Here is a 17,213-nt window from a genome sequence, read left to right on the forward strand (position 1 = left end):
AGTGAAAGCTGTCAAACATCACAGACAATGAAAGAGAAACAGTCTGCCTTTATGCCACAGGTGACATGCTTAAAAAAAAAATTACCATTACCATATTTTTGTCTGTAATTCTCACTTTAAAGTTGTAAATAAAACAGAGATTATTTGAATATGTTTTACAAGAAAATACTATTTCAGTCTTTCTACTTCAAATTTTTCAAGTGTAATTCAGTGTGTATAACACCATTTTTTTTCAGTGTAAATCTATTCTGTGTGGAAATCTCAAAATATTCTGACGTTTTTGTGCAAATGTCAGTATTATTCCAGATATGAATTGGATTAATTTGAGCACAGTTTCTGATGGTAAATATCAATATGCAATACCTATCAGTACTTTAATTCATAGGATGTTGATGAACATAATGTTTTACAGGTTATTACTTCAATTTCCATTCAAATAATTTGAAATAAATATGAAAATATCTGGATTCCTGTTTGAATATACACTGCCGTTTAAAAGTTTGGGATCAGTAAGATGTTTAATATTTTTAATGGAGTCTCTTATGCTCATCAAGGCTGTATTTCTTTGATCAAAAATACAGAAAAAAGAAAAAAAAAACAGAATTATTGCAATTATTATAATATACTTTCATCAGCCATTACTCCAATCTTCAGTGTCACATGATCCTTCAGAAATCATTCTAATATGCTGATTTTTATTTATTTTTTTGCAACCTGTGATACATATTTCTTTGATTCTTTGATGAATAAAAGTTAAAAAGAACAGCATTTATCCGAAATAGAAATCTTTTCTAACAATATAAGTCCATTTAACACATCCTTGCTAAATAAAAGTATTAATTTCTTTCCTTTTTTAAAAAACTGACCCTAAACTTTTGAATAGTATTGTATATTGTAAAAAAAAAAAAAAAAACTATATATATATATATATATATATATATATATATATTGAATAAATGCTGCTCTTTTTAACTTTTGAATAGTATTGTATATTGTAAAAAAAAAAAAAAAAATATATATATATATATATATATATATATATATATATATTGAATAAATGCTGCTCTTTTTAACTTTTTATTTATCAAAGAATTATAATGTAAATCGGCATAACGATTTCTGAAGGATCACATGACACTGAAGACTGGAGTAATACCTGATGAAAATTCAGCTTTGCTTCACAGGAATAAATTATATTAAAAAGTTTAAAAGTTTGGTAAGGTGTTTAATGTTTTTAATGGAGTCTCTTATGCTCATCAAGGCTGTATTTATTTGAACAAAAAGACGGAATTATTGCAATTATTATAATACATTTTAGTTTCATCAGCCATTACTCTAGTCTTCAGTGTCAATGATTTCTAAGGATCACACTGAAGACTGGACTAGTACCTGAAAAATGAATGAAAATTCAGCTTTGCTTCACAGGAATAAATTATATTTTAAATTATATTTCGCAAATGTACATTTATTCTGTATTTTTGATCAAATAAATGCAGCCTTGATGAGCATAAGAAACTTCTTCTAAAAAACTTGCTGATCCCAAACTGTTGAACGGCACTGTACGTTAAACATTATACATGATAACGGCGTATTGTGGTTATTATAAAGCGTTAATGTAAAACAGAACGATAACTCAAAATTGGAAGGCTTTCACAATAAATGGATTTTTCAGACATTCCGTATTTTTCTCAGAAACCTTCAATTTATTGAGATCAAATTAAACTAAATGATTGTGTCCAGAAGTTATTACGTTTAGACACAATGTAGTGTGACATTTTACTGACCTTCCCCGGTTTATCAGAATATCATATTGGTACAATGGAAGAAAGCTGACATTTTTGTGCCGAGTCAAAGGTCAGTATTATTCCAGATATTGAGTGCATTCATTAAAATTAATGAGGCCATTCATTAGAAAAATAATAAGTCTGTGTAAATGTTATCCTGCAATGGAAGATTCAAATAGACAGCAGTAAGTAGCTGCGATAGTACGAGTGCCCCCACAGCAAGGTTAGGATACGGATTACATGAAGATGGACTGCAGCGAGCGCTTGCCTGTGTGCAGATTGAATTTCATGGTTTATTTAAACCAGCACTTGACATACTGTTGACCTCCCCTTGGATCTCACCGCATGAGGGCATAAATTAAAGTAAACAATAAATCTCGGCTAATTTACGAATGTTCACCGATTCGTTCCTGCGTTTTATTCCACCAGAATTAACAGCGAGTACCGCCACCGCAACTGCAGTAAGCTCTTGTTTTAGCTTAGCCAAGTGATTAAAAATTACGCAGGTTGTTTATGTACCCGGATGATTTATTGTTGTATTTTAGGCAAGCATCCCCGGCTGGTGTAATTTGATTATGCTTGGCGTACTCAGGTGGAGTGGTGGCTTGAGACAGGCACGCAGACGCTCACCGCCACACAGATGCAAATGAGCCAGCAGCAGAGTCCTGCTGTGTTCGAGAACACTTGCTCTATCAGCATCCTCCAAAATAAATAACAGGGCTAGAAGGCAATGCAGTAAATTACACTAAATGAACCAGAAAGACAGACACCTCTGCAAAACTAACGCGAACCTCACACGTATTGTGCTTTCGCAGGCAGATTTATAGCGGCATTCGTTTTCGGTGAGACTTGGAGATGTGAGGTGATTCGTGTGTAATATTTACGTGTATGTTTTAGTACATTTAGACCAGGTGCATTTCCTCAGAGGAGGCAAGGGAGGCAGTGTCTTCTCAAAAAATTTGGATGACAAAAAAATTCATACAATACAAATATTACAAAATATGACAAAAAATAATGTATAAATCACTTGTTTTTCTAAAGTAAAACTGCACAACTGAGCCCCCTGGGTTTTAACAGACCTAAAGCGTGTGGTGGGTTTGTTGGGGGGTGATTGAGAATGAATCAGGGAAAGTCACGTGAGAGGAGGCAATGTCTCCATCGCGATATGATTGGATATGACTGCTTATGCTTATACATTATATCCCGTCTCTCATGTCCGTGTGTGTTCCATGTTAGTGAATAACTCTGAATGTACTATATAATTGCATTAAAGGAGAAGTCCACTTCCAGAACAAAAACTGACAGATAATGTACTCACCCCTTGTCATCCAAGATGTTCATGTCTTTTTTTGAGGGAAATTTCAGGATTTTTCTCCATATAATGGACTTCTATGGTGCCCCAATTTTGATACAATTTATATACTTTTTAATGTCAAACGCTCATCTTACTCTGCCTGAACTGTTTTTTTCCGGTTCATGACAGTTAGGGTATGTCTAAAAATTCCTATCTCATGTTCTCCCTCAACTTCAAAATTGTCTTATATTGCTGTTTTACCTTTTTGTTGAGGGTGTTTAATCTTCTTTGCATGTTCACTTTGCAAGGACTGGGTCAGTACTTCTGCAGTGATGTAGGATGATTTTGAAATTATTTTTAATAAGATTGGAGTTTTTCAACATACCCTAACTGTCTTGAGGCAGAATACACAGAGCAAGACAAGACGAGTGTTTGAAATTAAAAAGTATTTAAACTGTATTTTTTTAATGAAAATAACCGATCGCTGGGATCGTTTACAACCGCATTTGGGATCGTTTGAAGCCGCATTTAAACTGCATTTTGAAAGTTCAAAATCAGGGCACCATATCAGTCCATTATATGGAGAAAAATCCTGAAATGTTTTCCTCAAAAAACATAATTTCTTTACGCTGAAGAAAAAAAGACATGAACATCTTGGATGACAAGAGGTGAGTACATTATCTGTCAATTGTTCTAATCCTTTAAACTTGTCCAAGTGAAGTTCTTAGAAGTGCATATTACTAATAAAACTTTTACTAAATTTTATTTTCGTAGCACATAATTTTTACTTAATATCATAATGATTTTTGGCATTAAAGAAAAATTTATCATTTTGACCCATACAATGTGTTGGCTATTGCTACAAATATACCTGTGTGACTTATGACTGGTTTTGTGGTCCAGGGTCAGAAATAAGCTATATAAAAAAATAACAGGCAAATAAATACACAATGACAATAATATTTTTATTTATTTATTTATTTATTTTAAACAATATGCTATTATGTCACTTCTTGTTTGTCCCACTGCCAGCGGTCACTGTCATTCATATCGCCTCAAATCACCAACTCTCACTGAAAATGAATGACTGAATTCAGTGTTGACAGGTTGTTAAGATATGCTCACACTGACAGCGCTTAACACTTTGGAGGTCACCAAGTCACTGTAGAGCTGGTTGCTTGTACGTGTCTCTGCACAGTGAACCCTCTGCTAGCAACTAATAGTACAACGAACGCTCTTGTCAAAGTCCACAAAACATTCTGCACATGCAGAAATCTGTATCATCACATGGGTTATATTTTGCATTACAGCATGTGAACAGCTTAAGTATTTTTGGATTTGCTGTGGTAAATTTTAGCTGGCAGAAATTTGCATCACTTTCAGTGTAAGTACTTCTAGGGTGAAGTTTTGCTGCCGGTGTTCGATGCTTTGTCATTTCACTCGGTTTGAGAAGCTTCTTGTAGTTTTTTGAGTGAGGGTTTTTTGAACAACTCTTTGGTGTCTGCTAAATCATGTCAGGGGTATTTAAGAAGACACCTATACTGATTACACCATACATGCTGATCTTCGTCTCACATTATGGATTAAAATGTCTCAGTTAATCAGTTCCTATTATTATGGGGTGGCTGTGGGAGTGTCTTCCAGTGCCTACTGCTGTTGTGAATAGCTTTAGTAGTCATTTAATTAGGCTTAGATTCCCACATATCAAGGATCACATGAAAGGGTTACTCTAATGAAAAGAGTCGTCTTCAGGGGTTTTTTTGTGCGCTCGGCCTGTGCCGTTAATGAGTACTGAGGAGCTTAGCTGGCAAGTCTGACAGAGTCTTTTTAAGGGCCAAAAAAGTTCTCTGCCGTGTCCTTTTGAGTAGTCAGCAAACATTGTCACCTTTGTAAGTGGCTGCATTATTAAGTTGATCCCTGTCATGAGCCAAGATAAGAATAAAATGTTAACAATAGGGAGAGGAGATAAATTGAAAGAGAGTGGTATAGGGATAGAGGAGAGAGGGGAAATAATTGTGCTAAAAATGGGCAGCCTGGGCGCTCCAATCAGAATGTCACTACTGTCAACCTTTCTGTCTCTGGGGCACTGCGGGAACCTCGAACGAGTGTGAGGAAGAAAAGGAAGCTAGTAGACACAGAGTAGGAGGCAGAAACTGATGTCTACCCTGGGAGCCATATGGAATACTAAAGAGTAAAAAAAAGTAGTATCTCATTTCAAAACTCACATTTAACGTTTGAATCTGAATGGGCAAAATGCTCAGAATCAATATTCAATCCTGTGCACAGTGTCATTTTAGGTACATAATATTGCTACACAGTTTTCTTGATTCTGATTGGTTGATTGCATCATTCAATATTTTTGTATAATGAACACTTGTTGCTTTATTATAATATAATAATAATTTGGGTATTTTATGTTATATTGTACCATTTAAAAGATTTTAAATGTTTTTGGAAGTCTCTTTAATGCTTACCAAAATGTATGTATTTAATTGAAAAATGCAGCAAAAACAAATATTATTACAATTTAAAATGTTTCCTATTTTATTTTCATGTTTTTTTTAGCATGTAATTTATTCTTGTGATGGCAAAGCTGAATTAGTCATTACTCCAGTCTTCAGTGTCACATGATCCTTCAAAAATCATTCTAATACTCTGACTTGGTTCTCAATAAACATTTCTTTTTGTTATCAATGTTGAAAATAGTTACAAAGAAACAGTTTTTTTTTTTTTTTTTTTTTTCTGGATTCAGGATTTTTTTCAGTATATAAATCTTTTGTATCATTGTAAATGTCTTAACTGTTACTTCAGAGCAATATAATGCATTCGGGCTGAACAGAAATAATTTAAAAATAATTTTCCAAAAAAAAAAAATAGATAAATAAAATAAATCTTACTGACCATAAACCTTTCAATTGCACTGTATTTTATTATGATCTGTTCAAACCCTTAAATGCATACCTCAGGTCTTTAGCGACCCGGGACCTCATTCACTACCCTCTCCCTCCTTAATTTTTTAAAGTTAGACAAGTTAGACATTGACTAAGTATCTTAGTATCACTTAGTGTCTAAGTATTCCTTATAAACAATATAACAAGAAAGAAAATAATAACATTTAAAAGAATGTCTGTTTTCTGATTTTTTTTTTTTTTTTTTAAGTGTATAGGGTCACTAGAGACCCGAGGTGTGCATTAGTGTAAGTATATTTTTTTCTGCACAAAAATATTCAAATATCTGATGACTCAATACATGCAATTCACCTTTATTCCTTGAGGTGGCACTGTTTAATAGATAATAATGACATGATGTTTTTCTCGTAATTACCGCAGGCATAAACAAAAAGAATATCAGCAAACATTGAACTGGTTTGAATGGCTGTTGAATGGCTGAAAGAGCAATTACTGTATGCCATAAAATATAAATGTCACTGTCATTTGATGGTGGATGAGGAGCATAAGCTGTCAGCGATCAAACTAATGATTTTAAAGTCACTGAAAATGATAGTTTTGGGAAAATGGCTGAGATTGCGAATATGAGCCAGATCCTGAATATGGTAAAATCATCTGCTCAAATTGAACCCTTCTAAGTTTCAAAAGGTCACTAAATATGCTTTATTCTTCTGTAATTGTTCTTAAAATATCAAGAAAGTTTTTTGCTATTGCAGCAGTTAGAGATACTTCCGTGCTGGATATCTAGGTCAGAATATGTAATAGTGATTGGCCAAACATTCATGCATTTAAGGGTTTAATATTTAATAGTAAACCATACAGTAAGACTACTTTTGCAGTAATCATGACTGACTATCCTTTATGTGCATATACTGTAATGCTAACAAATAGTGGGCGAGTGCAAAAATAACAGATAAAATGTCTTTGGAATCATAATCTGAATATGCAATTTGCAGAAACACAAAAACAAAGTAAGAAGTTTTATTAAAACACCCTCCCACGTCTGTATACTATCTCCACCCACATTACTCTGAAGTGAGGAGAGCAAATGCTTTGGTCGGAGAGCAACATTTGAAATTCAAATAGGAATCAATAAGTTGTGTTAAAGGCATATGTGCACATGTATGCCTCTTCAAAGACATCAGAGGGTCACTTTCTGAGATAACAACATCACATTGCCCTAGGGAAGGTGGCGTCCGTGTGGATTTGAGTCAAATGTGATTTCAGGCTCCTAAAGTGGCACTTCAACATGCACAGGGTCTTTGTTTTATATTCTAAACTCTATATTGATTCTTCTCTTCTGTGGTCAGAGACTGTCTGGCACAAATCTGCAAGGGTTGGAATTTTATTTCCTACAGATCGGAATCAATACATTATTAATTATCAATGTGGCACATTCAGCGGAGAGTGAACACCTACTAAACACTGGCAAAAAAAAAAAAACGTGCATGGAGACTCACTGTTGCTGAAATAACAGAATTTCATCTGTGTGTGCAATAAAGTGCAAATGTTAATTATTTTAGGTACTCTTTTTGCATTGAGCTGGTAAAAGAAATGAAAAAGTCTGTATCTGTTTGCTTTGTGTTGTTTCTTTTGTTTATTTTTCTTAAACTGACAAAAGAGGTACAGTTGTTCAGTCATGGTATCAGATGGTAAAATATGGTACTTCAAAGAACATCATGACACATGTCCAAGAAACCACAATAAACACCCAATAAAACGTAAACGTAAAAGTAACACTATGGTAACTTAATGTATTGTTTTATTTTATTCATTTATTTAATTCATTCGTTTTATTTTATTACATAATTGAACTAAATCCTTTAAATGAATGACTATAGTATAGTAGTTACATTATAAAATAAAATGAAATATAAAAAGGTTTTATGGTATTAATATAAACAAGATTTATATATTTATTTATATTATACGCAGCCACACTCAGCCTTTTTTGCCAGTAGCTCATCCAGCTATAGACTGACATACAGGTCTTCTAGCTTGGAAATATAAAGTTTTAATTAGAAGAGAGAAACTTTTATAATGAGCCCAAGAGCATGAGAAATTTTAACAACGTACCATTGTGAGAGGTGAGAAATTTAAATTTGGCAGTTTGTGACACCGTTTACTTTACCTTAATTTGTTTCTTCATCCGCATCTGTCAACTGCATTCCTTCAGTCTTTCAGGATACATCCTCTGTTTTATCCTCTGTTTCCATGTTTAAAACGCTTGTATAATTGAGATTCCAGACACTTTGTCAGTAGTCACTAGATCGCTGGTGAGGAATAAAAATACAGATAGCTTCTGAGGAACTCTTTACTACACTAAGTTTGGGGTCACTATGCTTTTTTAAGAAGCTAATACTTTTATTTAGCCGTGATGCATTAAATTGATCAGAGGTGACAGTAAAAACAAGTTTGATGTTAGAAAAAAAAGAATTTATTTCAAATAAATGCTGTTCTTGTAAACTTTCTATTTCATCAAAGAATCATGAAAACGCATAACAGGCTTCACATTAAAACATTAAGATGCACAGCAGTTTTTAACTTTAATAATATTAAGAAATGTTTCTTAAGCAAATTAGCATATTAGAATGTTTTTTGAAAGATCACATGACACTGAAGACTGGAGTAATGCTAAAAAAAAAATCTTTGAAATGGTAGTGTATAAAATACCAAATCCTGCAGATATGTTTGTAATTAGTTCAGAATTTGCAAGTATATTACATTTAGTTACAAATACATAAGTTTATTTGAGATCATCTAATGCTATTGATAAAATATATACAATAAAATGTGTGGAAACATGTGACACTCTATACATAGTATTTCACCCTATCATATACATAGTATTTCAAATAATACAAATAGCTGCAAGCAGCAATTAAGGGGCCAAGCACAATCAGAGGCAAAATAGGGAGCTAAGTATGGCATGGAGCGTAATTGAGTAATTAAGGCCATTATAAAATCATAGGATGATTTTAGTCAAAATAGCTGAAAAATCATAAATACGATTATAAAGGCATAATTGGTATCTATGTTGTCAGCATGACCCAAAGAATATTTAGAGACAAGTTTCATTACGAAGGATAATGCGCTCTTGACCAATAGGTGGTTTTGTTATGAAATTGATGTGGCATGGTCAGTGTGAGGTGAAAATGGCACATACAAAGTTTGGTGTCAAAATTTCAAAGTTTTGCAGAGATACAGCCACAACCTGCACAGCTTTTTGTCAACATGGTGTGAATATGATCTGAGCCAAATTTGGTGAAAAGTGGAACTATGGTCTAGGAGAAGTTAGAAAAAGTAGGTTTTCAACATGAATAAAAATCGGCCGACTATGGGAGAATTGGTAGGTACGTTCTCGGCATGACCCAAGGAATGTACTGAGATCAGTTTAATTACAATAGGCCAATTTAATCAAATGTTATTAGAATTTTTTTTACATTTCTTTAAAACTTTTGGCCACAAGATAGCACTGGCCCCAGACTTTTTGAGTACTATCAGAGCATGGTGTCAAACATACATACCAAGTGTTGTAACGATATGCCAATGTATTCATAAAATATAACATTTTATGACAAAATCGAGAATGGCTGATATGGAAAAGTTGGGTATGGTTTGACTCGGCATGCTGCACCAAATCTGAAGAGACCAGTTTTGTGATTTTTGGCCATATCATTCAAAAGTTATAAGCAAAAAAAAAAAAAAAATCATATCTCCTGGCCACTAGGTGGCTCTGCTACGAAACAGTGCAAGTAGCCTCAGGTCATGGTTGTTACAAAACACACCAAGTTTGGTGTCAATAAGTCAAACTGTGGCAGAGATATAGCCTCACATCCATTTTTGCACGCACTTCGTCAAATTTGTTCAAATCTCGTTATTCGAGAACTTTCTTCCCACAACTTTTTGCCATCATGGTCTGAAGATGATCTGAGACAAAATTGGTGCCAAAATCAGACAAATCGTCTAGGACAAGTTCGAAACAGTAGTTTTTTCGAAACATTAAAAAATAGTGAAAAAACGAAAAGAGGAAAGAATTTTCCTTCTAGACCTTACAATTTAAAAGTTATTAGCATAAACATGAGTGAAACTTTGGACAAGTGGTGATGCTAGAGACTCCAGACTTGCTATGGTTAATGTTGATACTGCTCTATCAGTATGCCAAATTTCATAACTTTCTCGCAAAGCGGTTTTATGGGCTGCCATAGACTGAAGGGCAGAAGAAACGGAAGATAAAGAAGAAGAAGAAGAAAAAATCTAACAGATACAAGAGGTGCCTTTGCACCTTCAATGCTTGGCCCCTAATTATAATTATACTTTTTTTTTAACATATAAAGCATTGCTGTTGCCACAATTAAAGGGATAGTTCAGCCAAAAATGAAACTTCTGCCATTAATTCATCACTCTCATGTTGTTCCAAACCTGCTTCTTTCATTTTCGCAACATAAATTAAGATATTTTTGATGAAATCCGAGAGCTTTCTAAAAGTTTCTCAAAGTTCCCTTGCTGTCCACATACTGTAGGATCAGAAAGCCCTCGGATTTCTGCAAAAATTACGCATTTGAAATGACATGAGGGTGAGTAATTAGTGACGAAAAAGTAATTAATGACATTTTTGGGTAAACTATCCCTTTAAATCCACTTCTGTTTTTTTCTATATTAAATATTGCATAATGTCTTGGTTGAAGGAGCAAAAAATGTGTTTTGGCTATTCTTCAGTGGTATTCTCTAAACAATGTGAGCTCAACAAATAATAAGACCTCCTATTTAGTCTGAAAAGTTTCCTTCAAGTGCCATTGTTACAGCTATGTATTAACTGTGTACCCATGAAAAGCCTCTGCTGAGTGGAAGCGAGCCATGCTGTGGAGGACTATGTCAAAACATGTCATCATGTAAGGCAGAGTGGCAAATTTAAGTCAGTGAGCGAAAAGTCCTCGGCACAATCTCTGCTGTCTGCGAAGAACACATCACGTTGTGGGTGGAATGGATGCAGTGTGGTGAAAAGGTAACAGGCGGCTTCACATTTGCCAAGCATATCATTTATCGTCCCTCAATGGCAGTGATGCAGAGAAGGAGTATTTTCATGCGAGTGAATCTGAAATCAGAGCAGTAGAAGAAAGAGTTAAGGGGAAAAGTTAATGGCTTTTAGTGCCCATGCCATGCACACTTCGGCTGAGAATACATTTCCATGAATTTGAATCCACATTAATGCCTGAGGAATTGTCATGTCACATATTTCCTGTTCACAAATGAGGCAGATTGAATTGGTGTCGATACCTTTTTTAAGTAAGCATCAATAACTGCAGTTGTGGTGTTGTGTTAAAGATATCTTTGATTGTGTGTTTTCTCAGGAGTGAGCTGTGTGGATGAGTATGATGAGATGGCAGCTGTGTCAGAGTGTCTCCGGTGGGCCGGGCCGATGCCGTCACGCTTCAGGAGCTGCTGGGTGCCGTGCAGGGATGACTGCACCTTCAGTTCCTGGTCTAAATTCTCTGAATGCTCTGGCTGTGGGAGCCGACGAACCCGCAAACGCACACTAACTGGTGAGATCCTTTGGGAAAACACTCGGGATGATTTGCAAGGTTGTGAAAATCTAACATGTATTATGACAGCTCCACACTTTATGTGCTAATTGCACTTATGAGAAAATGCTATGAAGCTAGAACACAAGGGGTTAAACCACTGTTTAGCAAGCTACGTAAATCCTGGTTGATCCAAGAGGCTGTGACTACAGCTTTATCTAGACCAGGGGAGCCTCAACTCAGTCCTGGAGGGCCGATGTCCTGCAGAGTTTAGCTCCAGCTTGCCTTAACACACCTGCTGGGAAGTTTCAAGTATGCTCAGTAAGAGCATGATTTAGGTTCAGGTGCGTATAATTGGGCTTGGAGCTAAACTCTGCAGGACACCGACCCTCCAGATCTGAGTTTGGGCACCCCGGATCTAGACTAAGCTCTCTTTTGCAGCTTATTTTGCTTGAATATAAACACAGTCGGTTATATAAGTAAATGAGAACAGTTAGGGGAAAATATATATGTATCAATTAGGGCTGGACTATTAATTGAAAAGTAATCAAAACCTCATAACCTCTAACTGACATAATTTTCCCACGTTGGTTATTTTGTTTTTTTAAACCTGTTAATACTTTCCCATTAAATATATACTACCGCGTGTGCAGTCAGCGCTATATGGACGTGTATGACCGTTGCACTCAAGGCTTTTGCAGTGGCTCGGACGTAAGTGCCGTGTTTAAGACACCATGTCAAGTTAACACACCCAGCACCACTCATCAATGTCAGTTCCAAAACAGCGGACCAATCAAAAGATCAAGGGGGCGGGGCAAGCATTGCAAGCTTTTGTTTACAGTAGCAAGTTGGCTACTGTAAACAAAAAATAAATACAAACTTTTGTATATGACAGCAACATGGCAGAGTAGGCATCCTGAGTCTCAGTTTTAGATGCAAAGACATTCTGTGTGAATGGCCAGTAAGAACCTACAAGATCACTAAGAGAAAGATAACATGCAACAGCGATCAAGAGTCAAGATTCACATCGAAAACTATGGGCAAATATAATAATAGTAATAATAAAATAAAAATAATCATTCATTAATCATAATCGAAGTAAAATGTTCAGGTAAGCAAGATTTTGATTTTAGGTCATATCGTCCATGTCATTTTATAATATTTACTTCTTTATCATGAAATTGAATTACCAGTGTAATGAAAAGATTTTGGTCATATTACCCACCCCCATTATGGAGAAATAAATAAACATTCTTAAAAAAAAAAAAAACAAGGTCAAAAAGTGAAATACATCTCATTTTCTAATGAGATGACACATATACCATATTTATATATTTATACCATATTAATAATATTTGTAAATTATTTTATTTGTTTACTCTATTTTTATTTATTTCCTCAATTTTTTACTTACACTGCCAGCCAAAAGTTTTTAAAAGATTTTTTTAAAAGAAGTCTCATCTGTCTGCATTTATCTGATCCAGCGTATAGCAAAACAGTAAAATTTTGAAATATTTTTACTATTTAAAATGACTTTTCTGTTTGAATATATTTTAAAATGTAATTTATTCCTGTGATTTCAAAGCTGAAATCTTAGCATCATTACTCCAGTCACATGATGCTTCAGAAATCATTCTGATTCTGCTTATTAGACCCCCACCCCCAAATATTGCTAATAAAAAATGTTTATTATGCAGTAAATCAGCATATTAGAATGATGTCTGTGACACTGAAAACTGGAGCAATGATGCTGAAAATTTAGCTTTGATCACAGGAATTACTTTGTCTCACTGGAAAATACTGAATCTTTTTTTATATATATATTAATGAATCTGATCCTGTGTTAAAAAAAATTTATGAAGAAGAAAACAAATATATGAAGAAGAAAAAAGTACTTTAAATTATTGGTATTTGTACTTTGATATGCTCTGGCATGTTTTGTCAAATAGTTGTCACTTCCCTCAGGAAATGCAAGAACAAGGTTAATTATATTCGTTTCTTACAGTCAGCAGGATGTTTGTTTAGTGTTTAGAGTGAAAAAGTCACACAACAAAACAAATACTGTGACAGTGAATAAACTAAATCCTTATACCGTAGCAAGTCGATAAGCTTGTTTATATCCTGACAAGGTCGGATACAAATTAGTGGCGTATTTGTAAAATCCTTTGAGAGCTAGTGCCAAGATGTACAATGGCTTCCAGAGTGTCACAATTGTAGTATCACTGGAGGGATATCATTTTAACAAAGGGAGTAAGCTGACAGACAAGTCAGCTTTAGTATATCTCTTAGCTGAGCATAATCAGCTAAAGCTGAAAAAAAAAAGGTTTTGGAAAAGGACGTCATCTAAAGCGAACTTTGTGTTCAGTGCTCCATTGAGGAGAATTGACATTAATTATTTCATTAACTATCCTCCTCTGCTTTTCTTTAACGTTACTGCACCTACCCAACATATTTTGACAGTCCTGTCTATCATCAGAGATCAGAGACCTGCTGTGAACTGCTCTACGGGCATATTTGGTGCTGTCTGTTAGGGAATTACTGCAGTGCTTTCCACTTTAGTTAGTTTGTTCGCATAAAAATCATGATTGGCTCTCATTAAGATCCTGCATGTCTCACGGTGTGACGTATTGACTGTGTCAGATAAACCTTCAAAGGCTTTCTCACCTCACACTTTTAGGAAATCCCACATCAAAGGCAATCACATGCTAAAACGTCAGATTTCAACCTAGAAATTCAAGAGCATAAAAAAAGCAGAAATGAAGCCTGAAAATTGCAAGCTAAGTTTGTGCTTCTTGCTTAATCAAATGCACAATATCCAGCAGGTGTTGGTTTCTGGAGGTGTCATCAATAATGAATTGTTGCTGTGGAAAATGTGTGTGTGTTTTATATACATATGCACATACTCTCACACATGCGGTGAAAGCAGAGAGCAGATTGTCAGGGAGGCTGCGGTGTACTGACAGAGATTTCACACTGTTCGAACTGTTTTCTATCACTGACCGCCTCTCTACACCAAAAACAGATGGAGGCTGGCAAACACCTCTCAGGAAGCTTTTGGACACCAGTGAGAGTGTGAGTTTCTCTTTGCCTCTGCCTCTGTCTATGTGTCCATCTCACTCTTTCTCTCTGCATACTGTATATAGAGGCCTGCTGTGAGACAGATAGACAGACGAGTACAGATAGAATGTTTATGAGGGCGTCAAAGAATCATTCACTCAACAGATTTGTCTAAACCACACTGATTCATTCAGAAATAAAATAAGTGACTGTTTTTATTAAATTATTCAGTTAGTCATTCAATTATTCATTCAACCAATTTATTCATAAACAGGATTATTCTATACAGTTTTATTCTGGGTCAGCTCTTGTGTGTTGCTTAGGCCAACACTCAACCAGTGGCGGACGAAGTACACAGTGCAGATACCATAAAATAATCATAAAATATTACTCCAGTAAAAGTATTAAGTACTCTAGTAAAAATACAGAAGTATCTGATTTTTATTGCACTTAACGGCACAAAATGTAAGATTTTTTTTTTATTAAAATAACCAATAAAAACTAAAACAGTGTTATGTCCCTGGTGAAAAAAACAGCATATGCTGGTAGGTATGTTTTGATGCTGGAATGCTGGTCCTTTGCTGGTCCTTAGCTGGTCCTTTGCTGGTTTATGCTGGACATTGACCAGCAACATGACCAGCATAAACCAGCTAAGGACCAGCCTAAACCACCATCAAAACATACCTAACCAGCATCCCAGCATCAAAACATACCTACCAGCATATGCTGTTTTTTTCACCAGGGATAGCTTGATTTCTGGTTTATTTTGTGGAAAACAAAGACACTCATTTAGCATTATAGCATATAACAGAACTTTCAACACACTCAATGTATCTAGTATGATAAAACAGCACTGCATTACCCCACATACGCATGACCGGAAGGAGCAGAAAGTGGCATAATAAAAGCTCCGCTGCTTTTCGAGCTTGTTTCTAATTAGTAATCGCTCCAGCAGCCTTGTTTCGCGCCCACGGTTTTCAGCCCCACCCTGCTTCATACTGTAGTGATGTTAATAAATCTTTAATACATTGGCTAAGTATTATCGGATTTCATCAGCTATGGGGATAAAGACGACAACTCGCATGATTTCAACCAACCTGACCTCATGAAAAAAACATACTTTTTCGCAAGATGTGAAATATGTACCAGCAAGTACATATCACTGCAGTTTCCAACAGAAGTTAAAGGAGAAGTTCACCTCCAGAACAAAAGTTTACAGATAATTTACTTACCCTCTTGTCATCCAAGATGTTCATGTTTTTCTTTCTTCAGTCGTAAAGAAATTGTTTTTTGAGGAAAACATTTCAGGATTTCTCTCCATGTAATGGACTTCTATGGTGACCCTGAGTTTGAACTTTCAAAATGCAGTTTAAATGCAGCTTCAAAGGGCTCTAAACGATCCCGATCTAGTGAAACGATTGGTTATTTTCTAAAAAAGTTACAATTTGTGTACTTTTTAATCTCAAATGCTCGTCTTGTCTAGCTCTGTGTGAACTCTGTGTATTCCAGTCCATGACAGTTAGGGTACTCCCATCTCATTTTCTCTTCCAACTTCAAAATTGTCCTACGTCGCTGTTTTACCTTTTTTTTGTAAAGGGCGTTTGATCTTCTTTGCATGTTCATTATGTGAACACTGGGTCAGTACTTCTGCAGTGATGTAGGACGATTTTTCATTTTGGAAGTTCAAACTCAGGGCAACTATATGAAGTCTACTATATGGAGCAAATGAAATGTTTTCCTCAAAAAACATAATTTTAGCTAAAAAAAAAGCTAAAACGGCATCCTTGCGATTGCATTCAAACTACGCCTTTGTTTCTTTGTTTGTTTTGAATATGTGCCCTGTAGAGGCGAAAACCTTTAAAGGTAATTTTTTAGTGGCGAAAATTATGCTTAAAGGGGTCAGCGGATGCTAAGTTCACTTCTACATGTTGTTTGAACATTAATGTGTATTGGCAGCGTATGTACAAATCTACCCTATAATGATAAAAATCCATGCAGTGGTTTTTAATTAATCTGTAAAAATAATATCCCCTTTTTCAAATCGAGCCATTCTCAAATGCCTGTCATTGTGGCGTCACACCAACAGAGGCCGCTCCCACGATAGTTGATTGACATGAGCGTCTTACCTCAGATCAGCTGTAACAGTCCGCCCTCTTTGTTTCGATGCTGAAGCTAAACAAGAATATCCCCGATTGAGCGATTGAGGTGCTGTGTTGCTGGATGTAATAGGGTTAGGGTTAGGAACGTAGTGGTCATCATTTACTCCCAACATCTGAGCTGCTGAAGATGCAGTAGATTACGTTTGTTTGTGAATGGAATGTGCCTCCCGATCTACATATATCCGTCTATATTTGTGCGAATCATTCATGATCCAGCTTCACTTACAGCAGAAGTGAGTTTAAGGTTTTTTTTTTTAATGAATCTTTGCGATTGCCTTTCCTGATAAAGTGCTAGTTAGCAAGTTTAGCGGCTAAACGTGGCTAAATGCGGCTAAAGTAAACAGGCTCGTCTCTCCACAGAGAGAAGAGAGGGGCGGGGCGAGCAGAGCTCATTTGCATTTAAAGCAGCCTCGACCAGAATGAGATGATTTTTGCAGAGCTGATTTTGA

The 17,213-nt window shown here is 35.4% G+C and overlaps 1 protein-coding gene across 1 annotated transcript in view; it reads left to right on the forward strand.

Annotated features, from left to right (window-relative positions):
• thsd7ba (thrombospondin, type I, domain containing 7Ba) overlaps nt 1-17,213 on the forward strand; it is a 245,242-nt gene that overhangs the window by 166,759 nt on the left and 61,270 nt on the right. The window contains 1 exon segment of the mRNA XM_051118747.1: nt 11,378-11,569. Coding sequence (XP_050974704.1) covers nt 11,378-11,569 — 192 coding nt within the window.

This window comes from Labeo rohita, chromosome 9 (genome assembly GCF_022985175.1).
Source record: "Labeo rohita strain BAU-BD-2019 chromosome 9, IGBB_LRoh.1.0, whole genome shotgun sequence".
NCBI lineage: Eukaryota > Metazoa > Chordata > Actinopteri > Cypriniformes > Cyprinidae > Labeo > Labeo rohita.